The 17,331-nt window shown below is 49.4% G+C and overlaps 2 protein-coding genes across 5 annotated transcripts in view; one reads left to right on the top strand and one right to left on the bottom strand.

Annotated features, from left to right (window-relative positions):
* SLC25A25 (solute carrier family 25 member 25) overlaps nucleotides 1-1,909 on the bottom strand; it is a 36,547-nt gene extending 34,638 nt beyond the window's left edge. The window contains exon 1 of one of the 2 annotated variants that reach the window (XM_055541259.1): nucleotides 1,575-1,909. In XM_055541259.1, the coding sequence (XP_055397234.1) occupies nucleotides 1,575-1,829 (255 nt within the window). In that variant the 5' untranslated portion in view covers nucleotides 1,830-1,909. The remainder of the gene's footprint in view (nucleotides 1-1,574) is intronic. The other variant, XM_055541260.1, reaches the window with a different exon arrangement.
* Nucleotides 1,910-2,785: 876 nt separating this feature from the next.
* NAIF1 (nuclear apoptosis inducing factor 1) lies at nucleotides 2,786-8,480 on the top strand. 3 transcript variants are annotated; one of them, XM_055541257.1, is made up of 4 exons: nucleotides 2,786-3,533; nucleotides 5,480-6,006; nucleotides 6,933-7,163; nucleotides 7,248-8,480. In XM_055541257.1, exons 1-2 carry the CDS (start codon nucleotides 3,023-3,025, stop codon nucleotides 5,950-5,952), a joined length of 984 nt encoding a protein of 327 aa, XP_055397232.1. In that variant the 5' UTR covers nucleotides 2,786-3,022; the 3' UTR covers nucleotides 5,953-6,006; nucleotides 6,933-7,163; nucleotides 7,248-8,480. The 3 variants fall into 3 exon arrangements, with proteins under 3 accessions (XP_055397232.1, XP_055397233.1, XP_055397231.1); XM_055541258.1 differs by lacking the exon at nucleotides 6,933-7,163; XM_055541256.1 differs by having other exon boundaries at nucleotides 6,933-8,479.
* The last annotated feature ends 8,851 nt before the right edge of the window (nucleotides 8,481-17,331 follow it).

Genomic DNA, 17,331 nt, shown 5'->3' with positions numbered 1-17,331 from the left:
CTTTCTCCTTGTTTGCCCTTAAAATTTACAATTACTACCAAAAAAAAAAAAAAGATTTGGATCCATGTCAGATGTGCCATGAATCATAAAAACACTGACTCCAGTTGAGGTGTAAACATTGAATACACTCCTGCAGCCCAAGGCCCTCCATGTAACCTGGTGGCTAGGTTCACAGAAGCAGAAAGGCTCACCTAGGCCCACACCTCCCTGAGCCCATAAGTCACAGACCCTCTGAGTTCAGCCATTTCATCTTTCCAAGTGATTTATTCATCAGTTATGGATTAGAAAATATTCAGCTCAGTTCTGTGTAACACTCCACTTGAAAAGACTTTAAAAAAAATCTTGCTTCTAAGCCTGTTGGACTTAACCCAATGATTCTATCTTGCATAGTGTTACCCTTGGTCTCCCTAGGCTGATCCTAAGTAGGTGAAATAGCTTGGATGTTGAGCCAAGATACTCTGGACATGAGTTTAAAACTTTATGTACACCTACCTGAAAAACAAATTGCTTAAATTCACTGGCGTTTTACCAAAAACTTTTTTCACACTTAGCTATGAGATTCTCTAATTGCGGTATGTACAAATGGACCAAAGGAACTAACTTACAAGAGAAACAGGTTGCTAGGTAAAGTAGTCTTCCTCCAGGTTATAAATCAGGCTAAGCCACAATAAACAAAATACTTGGAAAAGGGCAGCTACAGCTACAAAGTCAGATAGGAAAACATACCATGAGAGACAGAAGAAGAAGAAACAGCCTCTGCTTGAGGGTTTCATACAGAAAGGACAGCACATCTCTGTCCCTCCTTCCCCCTTGGCCAGGCGGCCACTCCAGAACAAGAGTAACAAAGTCTCCTCCTAGGTGGGCCAGGCTTTCACTTTTAGGAAAAAAATTTCCCCTGGATTCTTTCACTCTAATCTGCAAGCTTGTAAGAGATCTTGGTCCCATTTTCTGGATAAGCATGTCAACGGGGATTGAGCCTCACCCAGAAGAACTGTCATTTCTTACCACCCACATGGCACGATCTGCCTGAAACCCCAGTTCCCATTTTTTCCAACTCCCACATGTTTCTGAGAGGAACCCGATCAGGGCCCACCGCTGGCATGGAAACGTGGGGCCACTGGAAGAGGATGGATGAAACCATTAATGATGGGTAGAAGGGAGCATCAAAGCTTAAGTCTTGAGGTCAGAAGGTGACATACAGCAGACTCTGGAGACCTGGCCATCTACTTTGGGGAAAGCCCCGGCAGAAAGGGGATTTTCGGCCATCAGAATATCCAAAGGGTACCCACCTGTACCCAGGGAGAGCCTATACCCGCACCCCCGTCCCCAGCCCAAGCGCCCACAGAGGCCAAGAAGGAGGTCTACTCCCACTAGGGCATAAATGGGGGTGTCCAAGTCTGTCATCCAGGGGGTCTCAGCCAGCCCGAGAGGCCTCCACCAAGCCTGTCAAGCTCCAAAGGGCTGCCAGAGAAGCCGGTCGCACAGACCAGACCTGTCACCTGGACCTCCCTGAGGTGCTGGGGCGCGAAGAGGGGTCCCTACCCCGCCCGCGCGGAGGGCTGCGCGTTGCCTACCCGGAGCTCGCCCTCGGTGCGGTGTAGTCCCAGGCGCCGAAGTCCCACGGCCAGGTCGTTGACGCACAGCCCGCCGTCGCGGTTGACGTCAAGAGTCTGGAAGAGGCTCCAGAGGCGCAGCCGGTGGTCCGGGCCCCCGCAGACGGCGCCGCCGCACGGGTCCACGGACGCCGGCGATGAGGCGGACGACGAGGCGGAGGCGGCGGAGTCTGGCGGCGGGGAGGCCACGCAGCGGCACAACACACTGCTCACCATCGGGCGCGAGGCTGGGGAGACGGGCCGGCGGGGACAGCGCGGACGACACGCCGGGGTTCTCGGTCGACTAGCGCGGGCTCTGCGATGCCGGCAAGCAGGCGGGATGGGGAGCTTCCGGGAGCTACGCCCCGCTGCGCGCCGCCTGGATGGCCACGCCCCGGGCACGACGCCGGCCAATCACAGGCCAGAACGGGCACCGGGGGGGCGGAGCCACCCCGAGGACTGCCCACGCAGCCCTAGGCTACCCGGATCAATGGAGAGGGAGGGGCAATCCTGGCTCAACCTGGGGCCGATTCAAACGGAGGGAGGCGGGGATTGGCTGAGTCGGGCCGGCGAGAAGAAATCACGCTGCGATAGGCAGGAGTCCCGTGATTGGCAGGCGGAAAGCCCCGTGTCCTACTTCCATTGAGCAACGCCGTTTATCCGCAGAATCCTAAAGACGCGAGGAGCCGTCGTGTACAGAGAGATCATCATCTCCAATGGGAAATAGGATTTGCTTGAGGAGCGATTGTGATCTGCGGTTGCCAAGACAAAGTTTGCACCCTGGGTAGAATTAAAAAAAAGTTAACTGGTCAACGGCTCAAGGCCGAAAGCACTAGGGATCCTCAAGGAAACCGGGTTTTGGTAATCTAACTCCCTAAATCACCAATAAAATAGCTGAATTTAACGGCGTAAAAGTCGTAATCATGTGATTGAACGACAGGACGACTTTCCAATAGGGGTGAGTAAAGACTAGATTGGGTGGGACGCTCTGTAGCGACAGACACACCTTTAGACCAATGATCAGGCGAATTCCAGTAAGTAGGCGTGCCCTTTGGCTGAGCGACAGGTCGAAAGAACCAGTGATCGATGTGATGTCTGAACCGCGACCAACCGGGAGGGCAGGTCTCCCTAGAGAAGCTCTGGGAGGCGGGAAGAGGGGAAGTGGGCGGATCTCCGCACACCCCGGCGGAAGAGGCAGATTCAGGAAGCCATTACGCAGCTGGCTGGCAGCGGCTGGGCAGGTCGGGGCTGGGCCCTACGCACTTTGCGTAGCGAGGGGGGTTACCAAAGGCCTGGTACTTGGCCTTGGACCAGCCCAGCCTATACCCTGTAGGGGGAGTGGGTGAGTAGCGAGGCTAAGGAAGACAGAAGGCGAATTGGGGCAGTTTAGGGGATTATAGTTTCTTTAAAAAGCCGGGTGGGGAGAGGCCATGGCCGTTCCCGCCAAGAAAAGGAAGATGAACTTCTCTGAGCGTGAGGTGGAGATCATCGTGGAGGAGCTGGAACTGAAGAAGCACCTGCTGGTGAACCACTTCAACGCCGGCGTCCCTCTGGCTGCCAAGAGTGCGGCGTGGCACGGCATTCTGAGAAGGGTCAATGCCGTGGCCACCTGCCGCCGGGAGCTGCCCGAGGTCAAGAAGAAATGGTCCGACCTCAAGACCGAGGTCCGTCGCAAGGTTGCCCAGGTCCGGGCGGCCGTAGAGGGTGGCGAGGCCCCAGGGCCCACTGAGGAAGATGGAGCAGGTGGGCCCGGGACAGGCGGTGGCAGTGGCGCTGGTGGCCCCGCTGTAGCCCCTGTACTGCTCACCCCCATGCAACAGCGCATCTGCAACCTGCTGGGTGAGGCCACCATTATCAGCTTGCCCAGTACCGCAGAGATTCACCCCGTGGCCCTTGGACCCACAGCCACTGCAGCCGCCGCCACAGTCACCCTGACACAGAGTGAGTGACCTCTCCCACCCAGTCCGGCGTTCCTAAATGGGAAGGGCCAGCAAGAGCTAGGTCAGCCCAGGGAAGGTTGGCTGCCAAGGGTCAAAGGTCAGATGGGAGTCTTGGACAACCAGGAGGCCTTCCAAGGGCTCCCCAGACAGAAGTGATGTTGTTTTCTCTCTGAGACTTCCTCAGCACGCAGTCTGGACTTTCGAGGGGCTGGCTTGCCCTCCACTGTTTTGCCACCATTTGCGTCCGTGACTGAACTGTTTGGTCCTTGAAGACAGAGACCATGTTTATATCCCCACAGGACTTATCCCAGAGCCTGGCGCCTAGTAGGCAGTCAGGAGGTATTTACTGAATGAGTAGGCAGGTGGACATTGACTCTGGACAAAGACATTGTGGTTTTCAGTGTGAACATTCATCTGGCACTGCTGAGGAACCTTCCAGTTCCTGGTGTTAATCTACCCCTCCATTCACTCATCAACAATTAGTGCAATTCTGGGCCAAACCCTGGGCTCGGTGCTGGGACTCCCAAGGTGTCTTAAGAGATAGGCCAGTTATATTCTCCAAGGACAGATAGAGGGACACATATATGAATAACTCCACTGTCAGTCGGGATCACCTAAGGACTCAGAAGAGAAAGGGGACTTCCTGGCGGGGGTGGGACACACAGTTGATTTGGGCATTAAAGGGTGGGGAAGAACTGATCTTTCCGACATGCTTGGAGGCCCAAACAGCCCAGCCAGAGCACCTTCAAAGGTTCTCAAGCTAGGAATGACAATGAAACTAGTTGGTTGGACTTTTTAGTTCAGATAAGGTTTGCACCAATGACTGTTAAGTGATCTTTGTGATGGGCTGGGAACAGAATCGATCAGTGGTTTCTCAACCGGGCTTCGGAGAATTGGGTGTGTGTGTGTGTGTGTGTGTGTGAGTGCCATACCCCAGCAGTGTCATATTTCTCAAGGATATGGAGGTGGGAAACACTGGTCTAAATCAGCTGCTGTTCTGTAAGAGGAAGGACCTTTAGGTATTCCATTGATTAAGGTGATCAAGGAGACAGGGAGGCATTTATTGGGCACTTTAACTGCTGCCTTCCCACTCCTGCCTCCTTTTCTGCTTGGCCATAAAAGACATGGAAACCAAGAAAGCACTGAAGGAGACAGGACCAGTGGAGTTGCAAACCCTCACCCAGGATGCCTGCTGTGTGCTGGTACTTCCGGGAGCATGTAGCCCTGCTTTTATTAGCCAGAAGCAGCCCAGTGGGGTGAATGTGAACACCTTGGGCACTAGTATTGGGGGAGACCTGGCTTCCTATACCTGCTGAATAAGCTGTATGACCTTAGGCAAGTCATACCATGGTGTCTGTGTCTGTCTTATCATCTCTGAAAATGCAGGTGACAGTATCTGCCTCTTGGTGTCATTATGAGGGTTCATGGAGCTAAGGAGGGCAAAGGGTTAGCACCATCCATGCCTAGCACATAGTAGGTGCTGGTCTTAACTGTTAGCATCTTTGCTTTTGCCTGATCAGGGGCTGACCCTTTGGTTATTAAGTAGATTAAGATTCTAAATCCTTTAGAGTCTAGATTTATACATGTGTGCTAAGTCGCTTCAGTCATGGTTGACTCTCTGCAACCCATAGACTGTAGCCCACCAGGCTTCTCTGTCCATGGGATTCTCCAGGCAAGAATACTGCAGTGGGTTGCTATGCCCTTCTCCAGGGGATCTTCCTGACCCAGGGATCGAGCCCGCGTCTCTTATACCTCCTGCATTGGTGGGCAGGTTCTTTACCACTAGCGCCACCCAGGAAGCCCCAGATTTATAAATAAAAGGCTATAAAGCCAGGGGAGGCTGAATTCTCCAGAACAAGGCTTATTGACCTCCCCCCTACCCCATACGGCCAGCCTCGCTCTTTCTAGAAAGTGACCTGCCACTGATTTGCTCTTTCTTCCCCACAGTCCCCACAGAGACCACCTATCACACGCTGGAGGAGGGAGTGGTAGAGTACTGCACAGCTGAGGCCCCCCAACCCCTGCCGGCCGAGGCCCCCGTGGAGATGATGGCCCAGCACGCTGACACCTCGGTCAAGCCGCAGGCGCTCAAGAGCCGCATAGCCCTCAACTCAGCCAAGCTGATCCAGGAGCAGCGGGTCACCAACCTACACGTGAAGGAGATCGCCCAGCACCTGGAGCAGCAGAACGACCTGCTACAGATGATCCGTCGCTCCCAGGAGGTGCAGGCCTGTGCCCAGGAGCGCCAGGCTCAGGCCATGGAGGGCACCCAGGCGGCCCTGAGTGTCCTCATCCAGGTCCTCCGGCCCATGATCAAAGATTTCCGCCGCTACCTCCAGAGCAACATGCCCAACCCCGCCACCGCCTCGGAGCCTGGACAGGTGGCCCAGAACGGGCAGCCAGACAGCATCATCCAATGAGAGCAGGGGTCAGGCCAGCCTTCTGCTGCGAACGGATGACACCGCGGAGGTCTTGTAAGTGGCTTGTGTGGTTGGCCTTAGGCTAGGCCCGGCCACCTGAACAGCTCCCAGTTTGACAGACATTTAGGGGTCCACTGTTTCTGGGAGGTGAAGGAGACTGGGAAGAAGAATTTGTTGGGTTCCTGGGACCCAAAACTCTTGTTACCCACCCCACCCCTTGAGCTGTCCTGCTAAGAACCTGAAGACTGGATGGGTGGGGGTCAGATGCTGGTGAGGGGACCCATGTTGTCATGAGCCAGGGCTTGTGACATGACCCAGACTCAGACTAGGACCACCATAAGGAGGGCTCTCACTGCAGGGGGGGTGGGGGTGGGTGGTACATTTCACAGCTGGGGGCCGGCGCTGAAATACGCGCCCCCCACCGAGGTGCCGTCCTTTGGAGTAAAATAACGTCAGTGGTGCTGGCAGGAGCACAATATCTTCCTCCCTTGGGAGGCAGAGTGACCGGTGGGCTTGAGGAGGAAGCCTCGCCCTTTTCTCCTGCTCACTGTGTCTCAGTTCTCAGGGGACACTGGTTAGGGCCGTGCACTCGCCCCCACCCCCACCGCACCCGGGCACACCGTGGTAGTGCTCTGGACTGCCCCTGCAGTATACCCAGGCTGCAGCCGGCCTGGCTCAGGAATGCTGTGTGTGGTGGGGACCAGCCTGACTTCCATCTGGTCTTCCACTGCGTTCCCCGGGCAGCCCTTTGGTGGTTTGTCCCGACGCCTTTGACTCAGGTCAAGCATCAGGCTTTGGGTGCTGTAAATGTTACTCGTTGCCCCCACTTGCAGTGGCCACTGAGGCCACGGCTTCTTCCAGAAGGCTTTGCTGCGAGCCAGTGGTATTTATGGTACACGAACCCCTCTGGGAAGGCCTCCGGGGCCTCCGAGGCAGCTCTGGCCACGCCCTTCCTCCTTTCCCCTCTACTGATCGCGCAGTTCCAAAACTCGGTGCAGAAAACAGCCTCCATCACATCACGCCCTGGGCTGCCTTCTCACAGTTCTCTGTGCCACGTGTTCTCATGAGAGCCTCACTGACTGGTTGGGTGAATCCGAAGGCCTAATTGGCCCTGAACGTCTGCGGTGGGAGAACTGAAACTGACCCAAGAAGTGGGACCTCGGACGTCTGTCCTCGAAGGAGAGCCAACCGACCTCGGAGTGCTGGAGGAGGTGGTATTCCCTGTTCTGTCTTGACGCTTTCTCCCCATTTGTAAGGACTTTACCCAGCTGGCATCTGTCTTGTTTCATTTACAGAATCGCCATCAGTTACTGAGACCCTTGCACCTTCCCCGGTCCTCTCCCAAGTTTGCCATTTTGCTGCCGAGGAGGCCTTGGCCACACGTTGACCGCTGGTTACAACTCAAGGCTCCAGAGCTCAGCTAAACAAAGAAGGTGCTGCCCTTCTGGTGTACGTCTAGAATCGCCCAGCTCCACTGTGGCAGTTACAGGAAGATGCCTCCAAGGACGGTTGGGAGGTGACTCTTTTAGCATCATCCTCACAATGGGGGACGAGGGAGGTGCCAGCTACAGAGTGAAGGAAAACTCTTCTCAGTGACTGGAAAGCAGCAGCTTCTGGCCACTTGGGCGTCCTTCATTCGTGGAGCCTGATGGCCCCTGAACTTAGGAAGTTCGGGAAATTCCTGAGGGGTTTGCAGCTTGGTTTGGTTTTTCTCTGGGGTTGGCAATCTGAGCCAATATTGTGTCTGTTCCAATTGGGTATAAAGAGAAAGTTTGGATCGCTTTGAGTGACTGGGTCTTTCCAGGTCATAATTTTAAATTAAAGAAATATCACTTAAAAAAAAAAGACATATCTGTGTCTTCATTGGTTATATGTAGAGGAGATAGGGGCTGGCAGAGAGCAGGGCCTCACGGGTCAAATCTGGCCCCCCGCGTGCCTTTGTAAATCAGGTTTTACTGGAACACAGCCACATCCCTTCATTTCCTTAATGTCTGGCTGTTTTGCTGCCACAACAGCAGAGTTGAGTGGTTGTGACAGATATCTGGCCCACAAGCCAAAAATATTTACTCTCTGGCTCTTTCCAGAAAAGCCTGCCTGCCTATCCCTGGTTTACAGCAATGTCTCAGACTATGGATGAGAATTACTTGGGAGTGTTTGTTAAATATAACCAATCCCTGGCCCCACGTCAAACCTAGACGAGACTCCTGGAGGGAGAGCTCTAAGAATATGCATTATAAACAAGTTCTTTGGGTATTCTCATCTTTTCTGAAGAACTGTGGCTCATACATAGACTAGAAGAATTCAGTCTATGAATTCTAAATTCAGCTGGAATCAAGATAATGTCCCAGGAAGGACTGGTTCTCAGGAGTTTCTGCTGAACAGTTGAGAAGTCCTGCTAAGCAGTAATTCTCACTTGAGACTGGCCCTCATTCTGGAGGGAGCCCAGCCTTTCTGAGCACAGTTAACACTCTCTCCAATATTTAGTGAGAATAAAAACTGACAAGTTATGGAGCCCAGGTCTTGTAAGCATTACTTTATAGACTTCTTGCAACAGCCTCATGAACTAGGTAGTAATGCTGTTTTCAGTTTACAGATGAGGCCACTGAGTATCAGAGAGGTTAAACAATTTGCCCTAAGCCACACAGCTGCCTTATACACTGGGGTAGCCTATAATCTTTAACTGCTGTTCTTTAACTTTTACTGCTCTGATCTGGCTGCTGGTGAGATGTGAAATCACTTAGAGATGATTTGAGCCTGATCTTGAGTTTTTAGGTCAGGTGAGAGGCCCAGGAGGCAACTTGTGTTGTTCTTCCTGGCACTTGAAAGGGAACACAGTGACTTCTATTCTTTGTAGGCTTTGAACTTATTCTTGTAATAGGAAAAAGGGTGGTTTTAACAGAATTAAATCCACTGCACCTTGGGACTCCCCTGGTGGTCCAGTGGTTTAAGACTCCACGCTCCCAGTGCAGGGGGCCCGGGTTTGCTCCCTGGCTGGGGAACTAAGATCCTGCATGTTACATGGCATGGCCTAAAAATGAAATAAAAAAAATAAACCCACTGCACCTTGATGGTGCTGGTGAAGAATGGTCACATATATGAGGGTGATTCATTTGGAAACCTTCCCTGAAACGTGGAGTTTTGTGAAAGTGACATCTTCCAAGCCACTGAAGCTTACTTACTACTTCAAGTATTGAAACTTTTAACTTTTTTTTTTTTTTTTGACCCTGCCACATGCCGGATCTTAGTTCCCTAACCAGGGATTGAACCCACACTCCCTGCCGTGCAAGCTGGAAGTCTTAACCACTGAAGCACAAGGAAGTCCCAAAACCTTTTACATTTTAAATCATTCCGATAGAAGTCTCTCATAAAGATTCTCTTTGTGAGCTATATCTTACCCAGATGTTTCCTGTTCAATAGAAATTGCACAACAGATCCGGAGAGGCAGTGCTTCCATGTGGAAAGTCCCTGGGACTCGGCAGGTTTGGGCTTGAGATCACCTCCACCCCTTCTTCACTGGGTCTCTGAAGTTTTCTGAGCCTCAGTCTTCTCAGTTCTAAAATGATTATGATGAATAATAATCCCTACTTGACTGGGGTGTTACCAGATATTGTACATTGATTGAGCACTGACCATATCTAGACCCTGTTCTAAGCCCTGTGCGTATTAACTCATTTCATGAGATCATGTATGTACACGTCCTTGACGTGTGCCTGGGACGGACATAGCATGTGCCAGTAAATGCTGGCTGCTGCCATTTTAGTATCACAAGTCTGATGTTCCAGCTAACTCGTGCATCTTTTCCTGAGATCACAATGGGGGCTTGATGGCTTCATGGACTTCTGGGCCTTCCCAGGTGGACTTCTGGGCCTTCCCAGGTGGCTCAGTGGTAAAGAGTCCCCCTGCCAATGCAGGAGACGTGGGTTCCATCCCTGGGTCAGGAAGATCCCCTGGAGGAGGGCATGGCAGCCTACTCCAGTATTCTTGCCTGTAAAATCCCATGGACAGAGGAGCCTGGTGAGCTACAGTCCATAGGGTCGCAAAGAGTCAGACATGACTGAGTAACTGAGCTCAACAACTCAAGGACTTCCCAGATGGTCCAGGGGTCAAGACTGCGCCTTCAGCAGACCCTGATGCTGGGAAAGATTGAAGGTAGGAGAGGGGGCAACAGAGGATGAGATGGTTGAATGGCAGCACCGATTCAATGGACCTGAGTTTGAGCAAACTCTGGGAGATGGTGAAGGACAGGGAAGCCTGGCGTGCTGCAGTCCATGGGGTTTCAGAGAGTCTGACATGACTTAGCGACTGAACTGAGGTTTATCCTGGTTGGGGTGCTAAGATCCTGTGTGCCTCACAGCCAAAACACCAAAACATAGAAGCAATACTGTAACATATTCAGTAAACATAAAAACAAAATTATCTACATCAAAAAAGTAAAAAAAAGTGGCTTGAGTAAGATCAGAAAAGATGTACAAGGAGCAAAGAGTAGGAAGGATTGAAGGGAGAGTGGGGGATGGGAACCAAGGCCAGGATGGGGAAGAGCTGCACATAGTGGTTCTATCGTGGTGTCAAGTGCCGAGATGTGGGAATCCCCTGGCGATCTAGTGGTTAGGACTCTGTGCTTTCCCAGCCAAGGACTCAGGTTCAATCCCTGGTTGGAGAAGTAAGATCCCACAAGCCATACAGTGCAGCCAAAAAAAAAAAAACCCAAAACACACACATAAAAGAGCTGAAATGCATGAGTCACAGTAGACAACCCGCCTGAATGAGAGGAACAGACACGGCTTTGATCACTGGCCATGATGACGTAAGCAAGAAGGGAAAGTGACAGCGCTTCCAGGGTCACGTTTTTGCCACAGCACAGGGCCGGGCAGGGGCAGATGAGGTGCAGGTGGGAATCATTTCACTGTTGAGAGAAGCCCCTGCTTCACGGACTTGTGTGTATGTTGGGGGAACGAGAGCAGGAAGGCCAGGAGTGCGAAAGCGCTGAGTCAGAGCAAAACGTCTCCCCACTCCTCCTGATAAGAAGGCGACACTTGACAGAAGCGTTGGAGGCCTCTGAATGGAAGCACCTAGGCTAGGAATGCAACTTTGCCTAAGAGCATGTAAGGCCTGCCATACAAAGCTTTCGAAATGGCCTACAGTTGTGCCTGGAAGATCACACGTTGGTTTGTGGCCAGGAGCTGGACTCCTCATAAGTTTGTCTCAGGTCTTTGGAGTCAGCCTGCGTCTTATTGGCTGTGTGCCCTGGCATGAGGTCATTTACTTTCTCCAAGCCTTGGCTTCCTCATCTAAAAATCCTCGGGACTTCCCTGGTGATAGAGTGGTTAGGACTCCATGCTTCCAATGCAGGGGCTCAGGGTTCCATCCCTGGGTGGGGAACTAAGATCCCACACACTGGGGGTGGCAGGGAGGTTCAAGAGGGAGGGGATATGTGTATACATATAGCTGATTCACTTTGTTGTACAGCAGAAGCTAACACAACACTGTAAAGCAATTATATTCCAATAAAAAAATTAAAAAGTTCCCAAGTAAAAGAAAAACAGAGATTCCAAAAACTTAGAAAAAAGTTCTCATTCTTGTGTATTTGAATCTGTGGAATGAAATTTTTTATCAATGGCAATTATATAAAGGTATATGTATATTTGGGTATTAATTATGTTATATCAAATTAATAAATGTAAGCTATCAAATTAAAAGATCCCACATGCCTCATGGTACAGCCAAATAAAAAAAAAATCCTTCTCTAATGAGATTGGTATCAAAAGTTAACAAGCTAATGCTCATATTTGACATATATGCAGAGTACATCATGCAAAATGACAGGCTGGATGAAACACAAGTTGGAATCAAGATGCCGGGAGAAATATCAGTAACCTCAGGTACACAGATGATACCACCCTTATGACAGAAAGTGAAGAACTAAAGAGTCTCTTGATGAAAGTGAAGGAGAGTGAAAAAGTTGGCTTCAAATTCAATGTTCAGAAAACTAAGATCATGACATCTGGTCCCATTCAGTTCAGTTCAGTTCAGTTCAGTCGCTCAGTCGTGTCCGACTCTTTGCAACCCCATGAATCGCAGCACGCCAGGCCTCCCTGTCCATCACCAACTCCCGGAGTTCACTCAAACTCACATCCATTGAGTTGGTGATGCCATCCAGCCATCTCATCCTCTGTCGTCCCCTTCTCCTCCTGCCCCCAATCCCTCCCAGCATCAGAGTCTTTTCCAATGAGTCAACTCTTCGCATGAGGTGGCCAAAGTACTGGAGTTTCGGCTTTAGCATCATTCCTTCCAAAGAACACCCAGAACACCCCAAAAAATAAAGTCCAACACTGTTTCCCCATCTATTTCCCATGAAGTGATGGGACCAGTTGCCATGATCTTCATTTTCTGAATGTTGAGCTTTAAGCCAACTTTTTCATTCTCTTCTTTCACTTTCATCAAGAGGCTTTTTAGTTCCTCTTCACTTTCTGCCATAAGGGTGGTGTCATCTGCATATCTGAGGTTATTGATATTTCTCCCAGCAATCTTGATTCCAGCTTGTGCTTCTTCCAGTCCAGCATTTCTCATGATGTACTCTGGTCCCATTACTTCATGGCAAATAGATGGGGAAACAATAGAAACAGTGACAGACTTTATTTTCTTGGGCTCCAAAATCACTGCGATGGTGATTGTAGCCATGAAATTAAAAGTCATTTGCTCATTAGAAGAAAAACTATGACCAACCTAGACAGCATACTAAAAAGCAGAGACAGTACTTTGCTGACAAAGGTCCATCTAGTCAAAGCTATGGTTTTTCCAGTGGTCATTTATGGATGTGAGAGTTGGACTATCAAGAAAGCTGAGCACCAAAGAATTGATGCTTTTGAACTGTGGTGTTGGAAAAGACTCTTGAGAGTCCCTTGGACTGCAAGGAGATGCAACCAGTCCATTCTAAAGGAGATCAGTCCTGAATATTCATTGGAAGGACTGATGCTGAAGCTGAAACTCCAATACTTTGGCCACCTGATGGAAGAACTGACTCCTTAGAAAAGACCTGATGCTGGGAAAGATTGAAGGCAGGAGGAGAAGGGGATGACAGAGGGTGAGATGGTTGGATGGCATCACTGACTCGATGGACATGAGTTTGAGCAAGCTCCGGGAGTTGATGGACAGGGAAGACTAGCGAGCTGCAGTCCATGGGGTCTCAGAGTCAACACGACTGAGCAACTGAACAGCAACATCTCTCTCTCCTCTCAACCAACCCCACCTTCTCTCTCACCTGGATTACCCAAAGCAGCCTCTTCACTGGCCTCCCTGCCTCCAGACCCTTCAGGGGATGGTATTTTGCAGTAAATCTAGCCAGGCTCCTCCCTGTTCCACCCCTTCAATGACTTTCCTTAACTCTTAAAAGTGAAGTTTAAGCTCCTGAATGTAACCTACAGATCTGAGCTGATGCTGCTTCCTACCCTGTACTACATTCCAGCCACACTGAACGTTTACTTCCTGGTCATTTATATCTCAATAAAACTGGAGGTCAGGGAGAGAAAGTTAACTTCCTTAAAAATGCCAGGCTCTTTCAGCCCTCCAAACCTTTATCTTTGCTGTTCTTTTGCTCAGAACAACTTTCTTGCTCATCCCTTTCCCAATTCCTAGTCATCCTTCACATTCAGCTTGGGTGTCACTTCCTCCAGGGAGCCTTCTTTGGTCACACCCTGTGTTTCTTCCCTCAAACTGTGCTATGATTGCACTTTTTTTTAAATTTTATTTTTAAAATGAATTTTTATTGTGGTATAGTGGAAGGAGTGGTGCTAAAGCTGAAACTCCAGTACTTGGCCACCTCATGCGAAGAGTTGACTCATTGGAAAAGACTCTAATGCTGGGAGGGATGGGGGGCAGGAGGAGAAGGGGACGACAGAGGATGAGATGGCTGGATGGCATCACCGACTCATGGTGATGGACAGGGAGGCCTGGCATGCTGCGATTCATGGGGTCGCAAAGAGTCGGACACGACTGAACGATTGAACTGAACTGATAGTTGATTTACAATGTTATGTTAGTTTCTGCTGTACAACAAAATGGATCAGTTATACATATACATATAACCAGTCTTTAGATTCTTTCTCCATGTAGATCATTACTGGTAGCTCAGTTGATAAAGAATCTTCCTGTAGTGACAATATACAGCCTTGACGTACTCCTTTTCCTATTTGGAACCAGTCTGTTGTTCCATGTCCAGTTCTAACTGTTGCTTCCTGATCCGCATACAAATTTCTCAAGAGGCAGATCAGGTGGTCTGGTATTCCCACCTCTTTCAGAATTTTCCACAGTTTATTGTGATCCACACAGTCAAAGGCTTTGGCATAGTCAATAAAGCAGAAATAGATGTTTTTCTGGAACTCTCTTGCTTTTTCCATGATCCAGCGGATGTTGGCAATTTGATCTCTGGTTCCTCTGCCTTTTCTATAGTAGAGTGTATATATATGGGCTTCCCAGGTGGCTCAGCAGTAAAGAATTTGCCTGCCAATGCAAGAGATGTGGGTTCGATTCCTGGATTGGGAAGATCCCGTGGAGAAGGAAATGGCAACCCACTCCAGTATTCTTGCCTGGAAAATCCTATGGACAAAGGAGCCTGGCAGGCTACAGTCCATTGGGTCGCAGGAGTCAGACACGATTTAGAGACTAAACCACCACCACCACTCTTCTTTAGATTCTTTCCCCATGTAGGTCATTACAGAGTATTGAGTAGAGTTCCCTGTGCTATACAATAGGCTCTTATTAGTAACCTATTTTATACATAGCAGTGTCTATATGTCAGTCCCAATCTCCCAATTCATTCCTCCCCTTTTTTGAAAAAAAATTTTTTTTCAATTTTTCATTTGAAAGTTTCATATGAAAATTTCAGTTTTCATAGTTCGGGTCCTGCTAGAAATAGAGACACAGATGTAAAGAAGAAACTTATGGATCCTGAGGTGGGGAAGGAGGGTAAGATGAATTAGGAGGTTGGGATTGACACATATACACTGTGTGCTCAGTCTTTGTGACCCCATGGACTATAACTCTCCAGACTCCTCTCTCCATGGAATTTTCCAGGCAAGAAAACTGGAGTGGGCTGCCATTTCCTCCTCCAAGGGAATCTTCCCAACCCAGGGATCAAGCCCACATCTCTTGCATTGGCAGGTGAATTCTTTACTGCTGAGCCACCTGGGAAGCCCATATATATACACTCTACTATAGAAAAGGCAGAGGAACCAGAGATCAAATTGCCAACATCCACTGGATCATGGAAAAAGCAAGAGAGTTCCAGAAAAACATCTATTTCTGCTTTATTGACTATGCCAAAGCCTTTGACTGTGTGGATCACAATAAACTGTGGAAAATTCTGAAAGAGGTGGGAATACCAGACCACCTGATCTGCCTCTTGAGAAATTTGTATGCGGGTCAGGAAGCAACAGTTAGAACTGGACATGGAACAACAGACTGGTTTCAAATAGGAAAAGGAGTACGTCAAGGCTGTATATTGTCACCCTGCTTATTTAACTTATCTGCAGAGTACATCATGAGAAACGCTGGACTGGAAGAAACACAAGCTGGAATCAAGATTGCTGGGAGAAATATCAATAACCTCAGATATGCAGATGACACCACCCTTATGGCAGCAAGTGAAGAGGAACTAAAAAGCCTCTTGATGAAAGTGAAAGTAGAGAGTGAAAAAGTTGGCTTAAAGCTCAACATTCAGAAAACGAAGATCATGGCATCCGGTCCCATCACTTCATGGGAAATAGATGGGGAAACAGTGGAAACAGTGTCAGACTTTATTTTTCTGGGCTCCAAAATCACTGCAGATGGTGACTGCAGCCATGAAATTAAAAGACACTTACTCCTTGGAAGGAAAGTTATGACCAACCTAGATAGCATACTCAAAAGCAGAAACATTACTTTGCCAACAAAGGTCCATCTAGTCAAGGCTATGGTTTTTCCTGTGGTCATGTATGGATGTGAGAGTTGGACTGTGAAGAAGGCTGAGCGCCGAAGCATTGATGCTTTTGAACTGTGGTGTTGGAGAAGACTCTTGAGAGTCCCTTGGACTGCAAGGAGATCCAACCAGTCCATTCTGAAGGAGATCAGCCCTGGGATTTCTTTGGAAGGAATGATGCTAAAGCTGAAACTCCAGTACTTTGGCCACCTCATGCAAAGAGTTGACTCATTGGAAAAGACTCTGATGCTGGGAGGGATTGGGGGCAAGATGAGAAGGGGACGACAGAGGATGAGATGGCTGGATGGCATCACTGACTCGATGGATGTGAGTTTGAGTGAATTCCGGGAGTTGGTGATGGACAGGGAGGCCTGGCGTGCTGCGATTCATGGGGTCACAAAGAGTCGGACACGACTGAGCGACTGATCTGATCTGATCTGATGTATGAAATAGACAACTGGGACTTCCCTGGTGGTCCAGTAGCTAAGACTCTGCGTTCCCAATGCAGGGGGCCTGGGTTAGTTTCCTGGTCAGGGAACTAGATCCCACATGCCACAACTAAGACCCGTTGTGGCCAAATAAATAAATAAAAATAGACAACTAATGAGAAACTACTGTATAGTTCAGGGACCTCTATTCAATGCTCTGTGGTGACCTGCATGGGAAGGAAATCTAAAGGGGAGATATATATATGTGATTCACTTTCCTGAATAGTAGAAACTAACATGACATTGTAAAGCAACTGTACCCCAGTAAAAATTAACATAAATAAATGTTTGGGTCCAGCTATAGAAGGGTTTCTCAACCTCAACACAATTGTCATTTTAGTCTGCATCTTTCTGTGTTGTGGAGGGCTGTTCCATGTCCTGTAAGATGTTTAGTAGCATCTTCATCTCTGAACACTGGATACCAGCAGCATATCCGCCTCCAGTTGTGACAATCAGAAATGTATCCAGATATCACCAGTGTCCCTGGGGTGGGAGGTGTTCTTAAAACCTCTGGTTAAGGACCACTGTCCTGGGAATTCCCTGATGGTCCAGTGATCATGTTAGGGGAAGCTTACTGACTGAAACCACCCAACCTGACCACACACCATAGTAACCATTGCTGTGAGTTATTTTATGACATGAGGTCCTAGTAAGGAACATGGAACTAATAAGCCACCACCAACCAGAAGAATTCAGGAAAGGTCAAAAGGAGACACCGCGTGTCCAACTGCCTCCCAGAATCCTTCTCAGTGGCGTCCATCTTGGCTGAGCAATGTGTGCGCCCCTAGGAAGGACTCTGAGTCAGAATGATGGGCCAAAGACAACCCAGAAACGAATCCCATCACCATGATACCCGAGACTGAGCCATGTGGCAGAGCAGTTCTCCTGGTTCCCTTACCCGGCTGCTGTCCGCCCAGGTGCTCTCCCAACAGTCTCCTG

The sequence above is a fragment of the Bubalus kerabau genome, chromosome 11 (assembly GCF_029407905.1).
Source record: "Bubalus kerabau isolate K-KA32 ecotype Philippines breed swamp buffalo chromosome 11, PCC_UOA_SB_1v2, whole genome shotgun sequence".
Classification (NCBI taxonomy): domain Eukaryota; kingdom Metazoa; phylum Chordata; class Mammalia; order Artiodactyla; family Bovidae; genus Bubalus; species Bubalus kerabau.
This window is presented reverse-complemented; position numbering and strand designations above follow the sequence as displayed.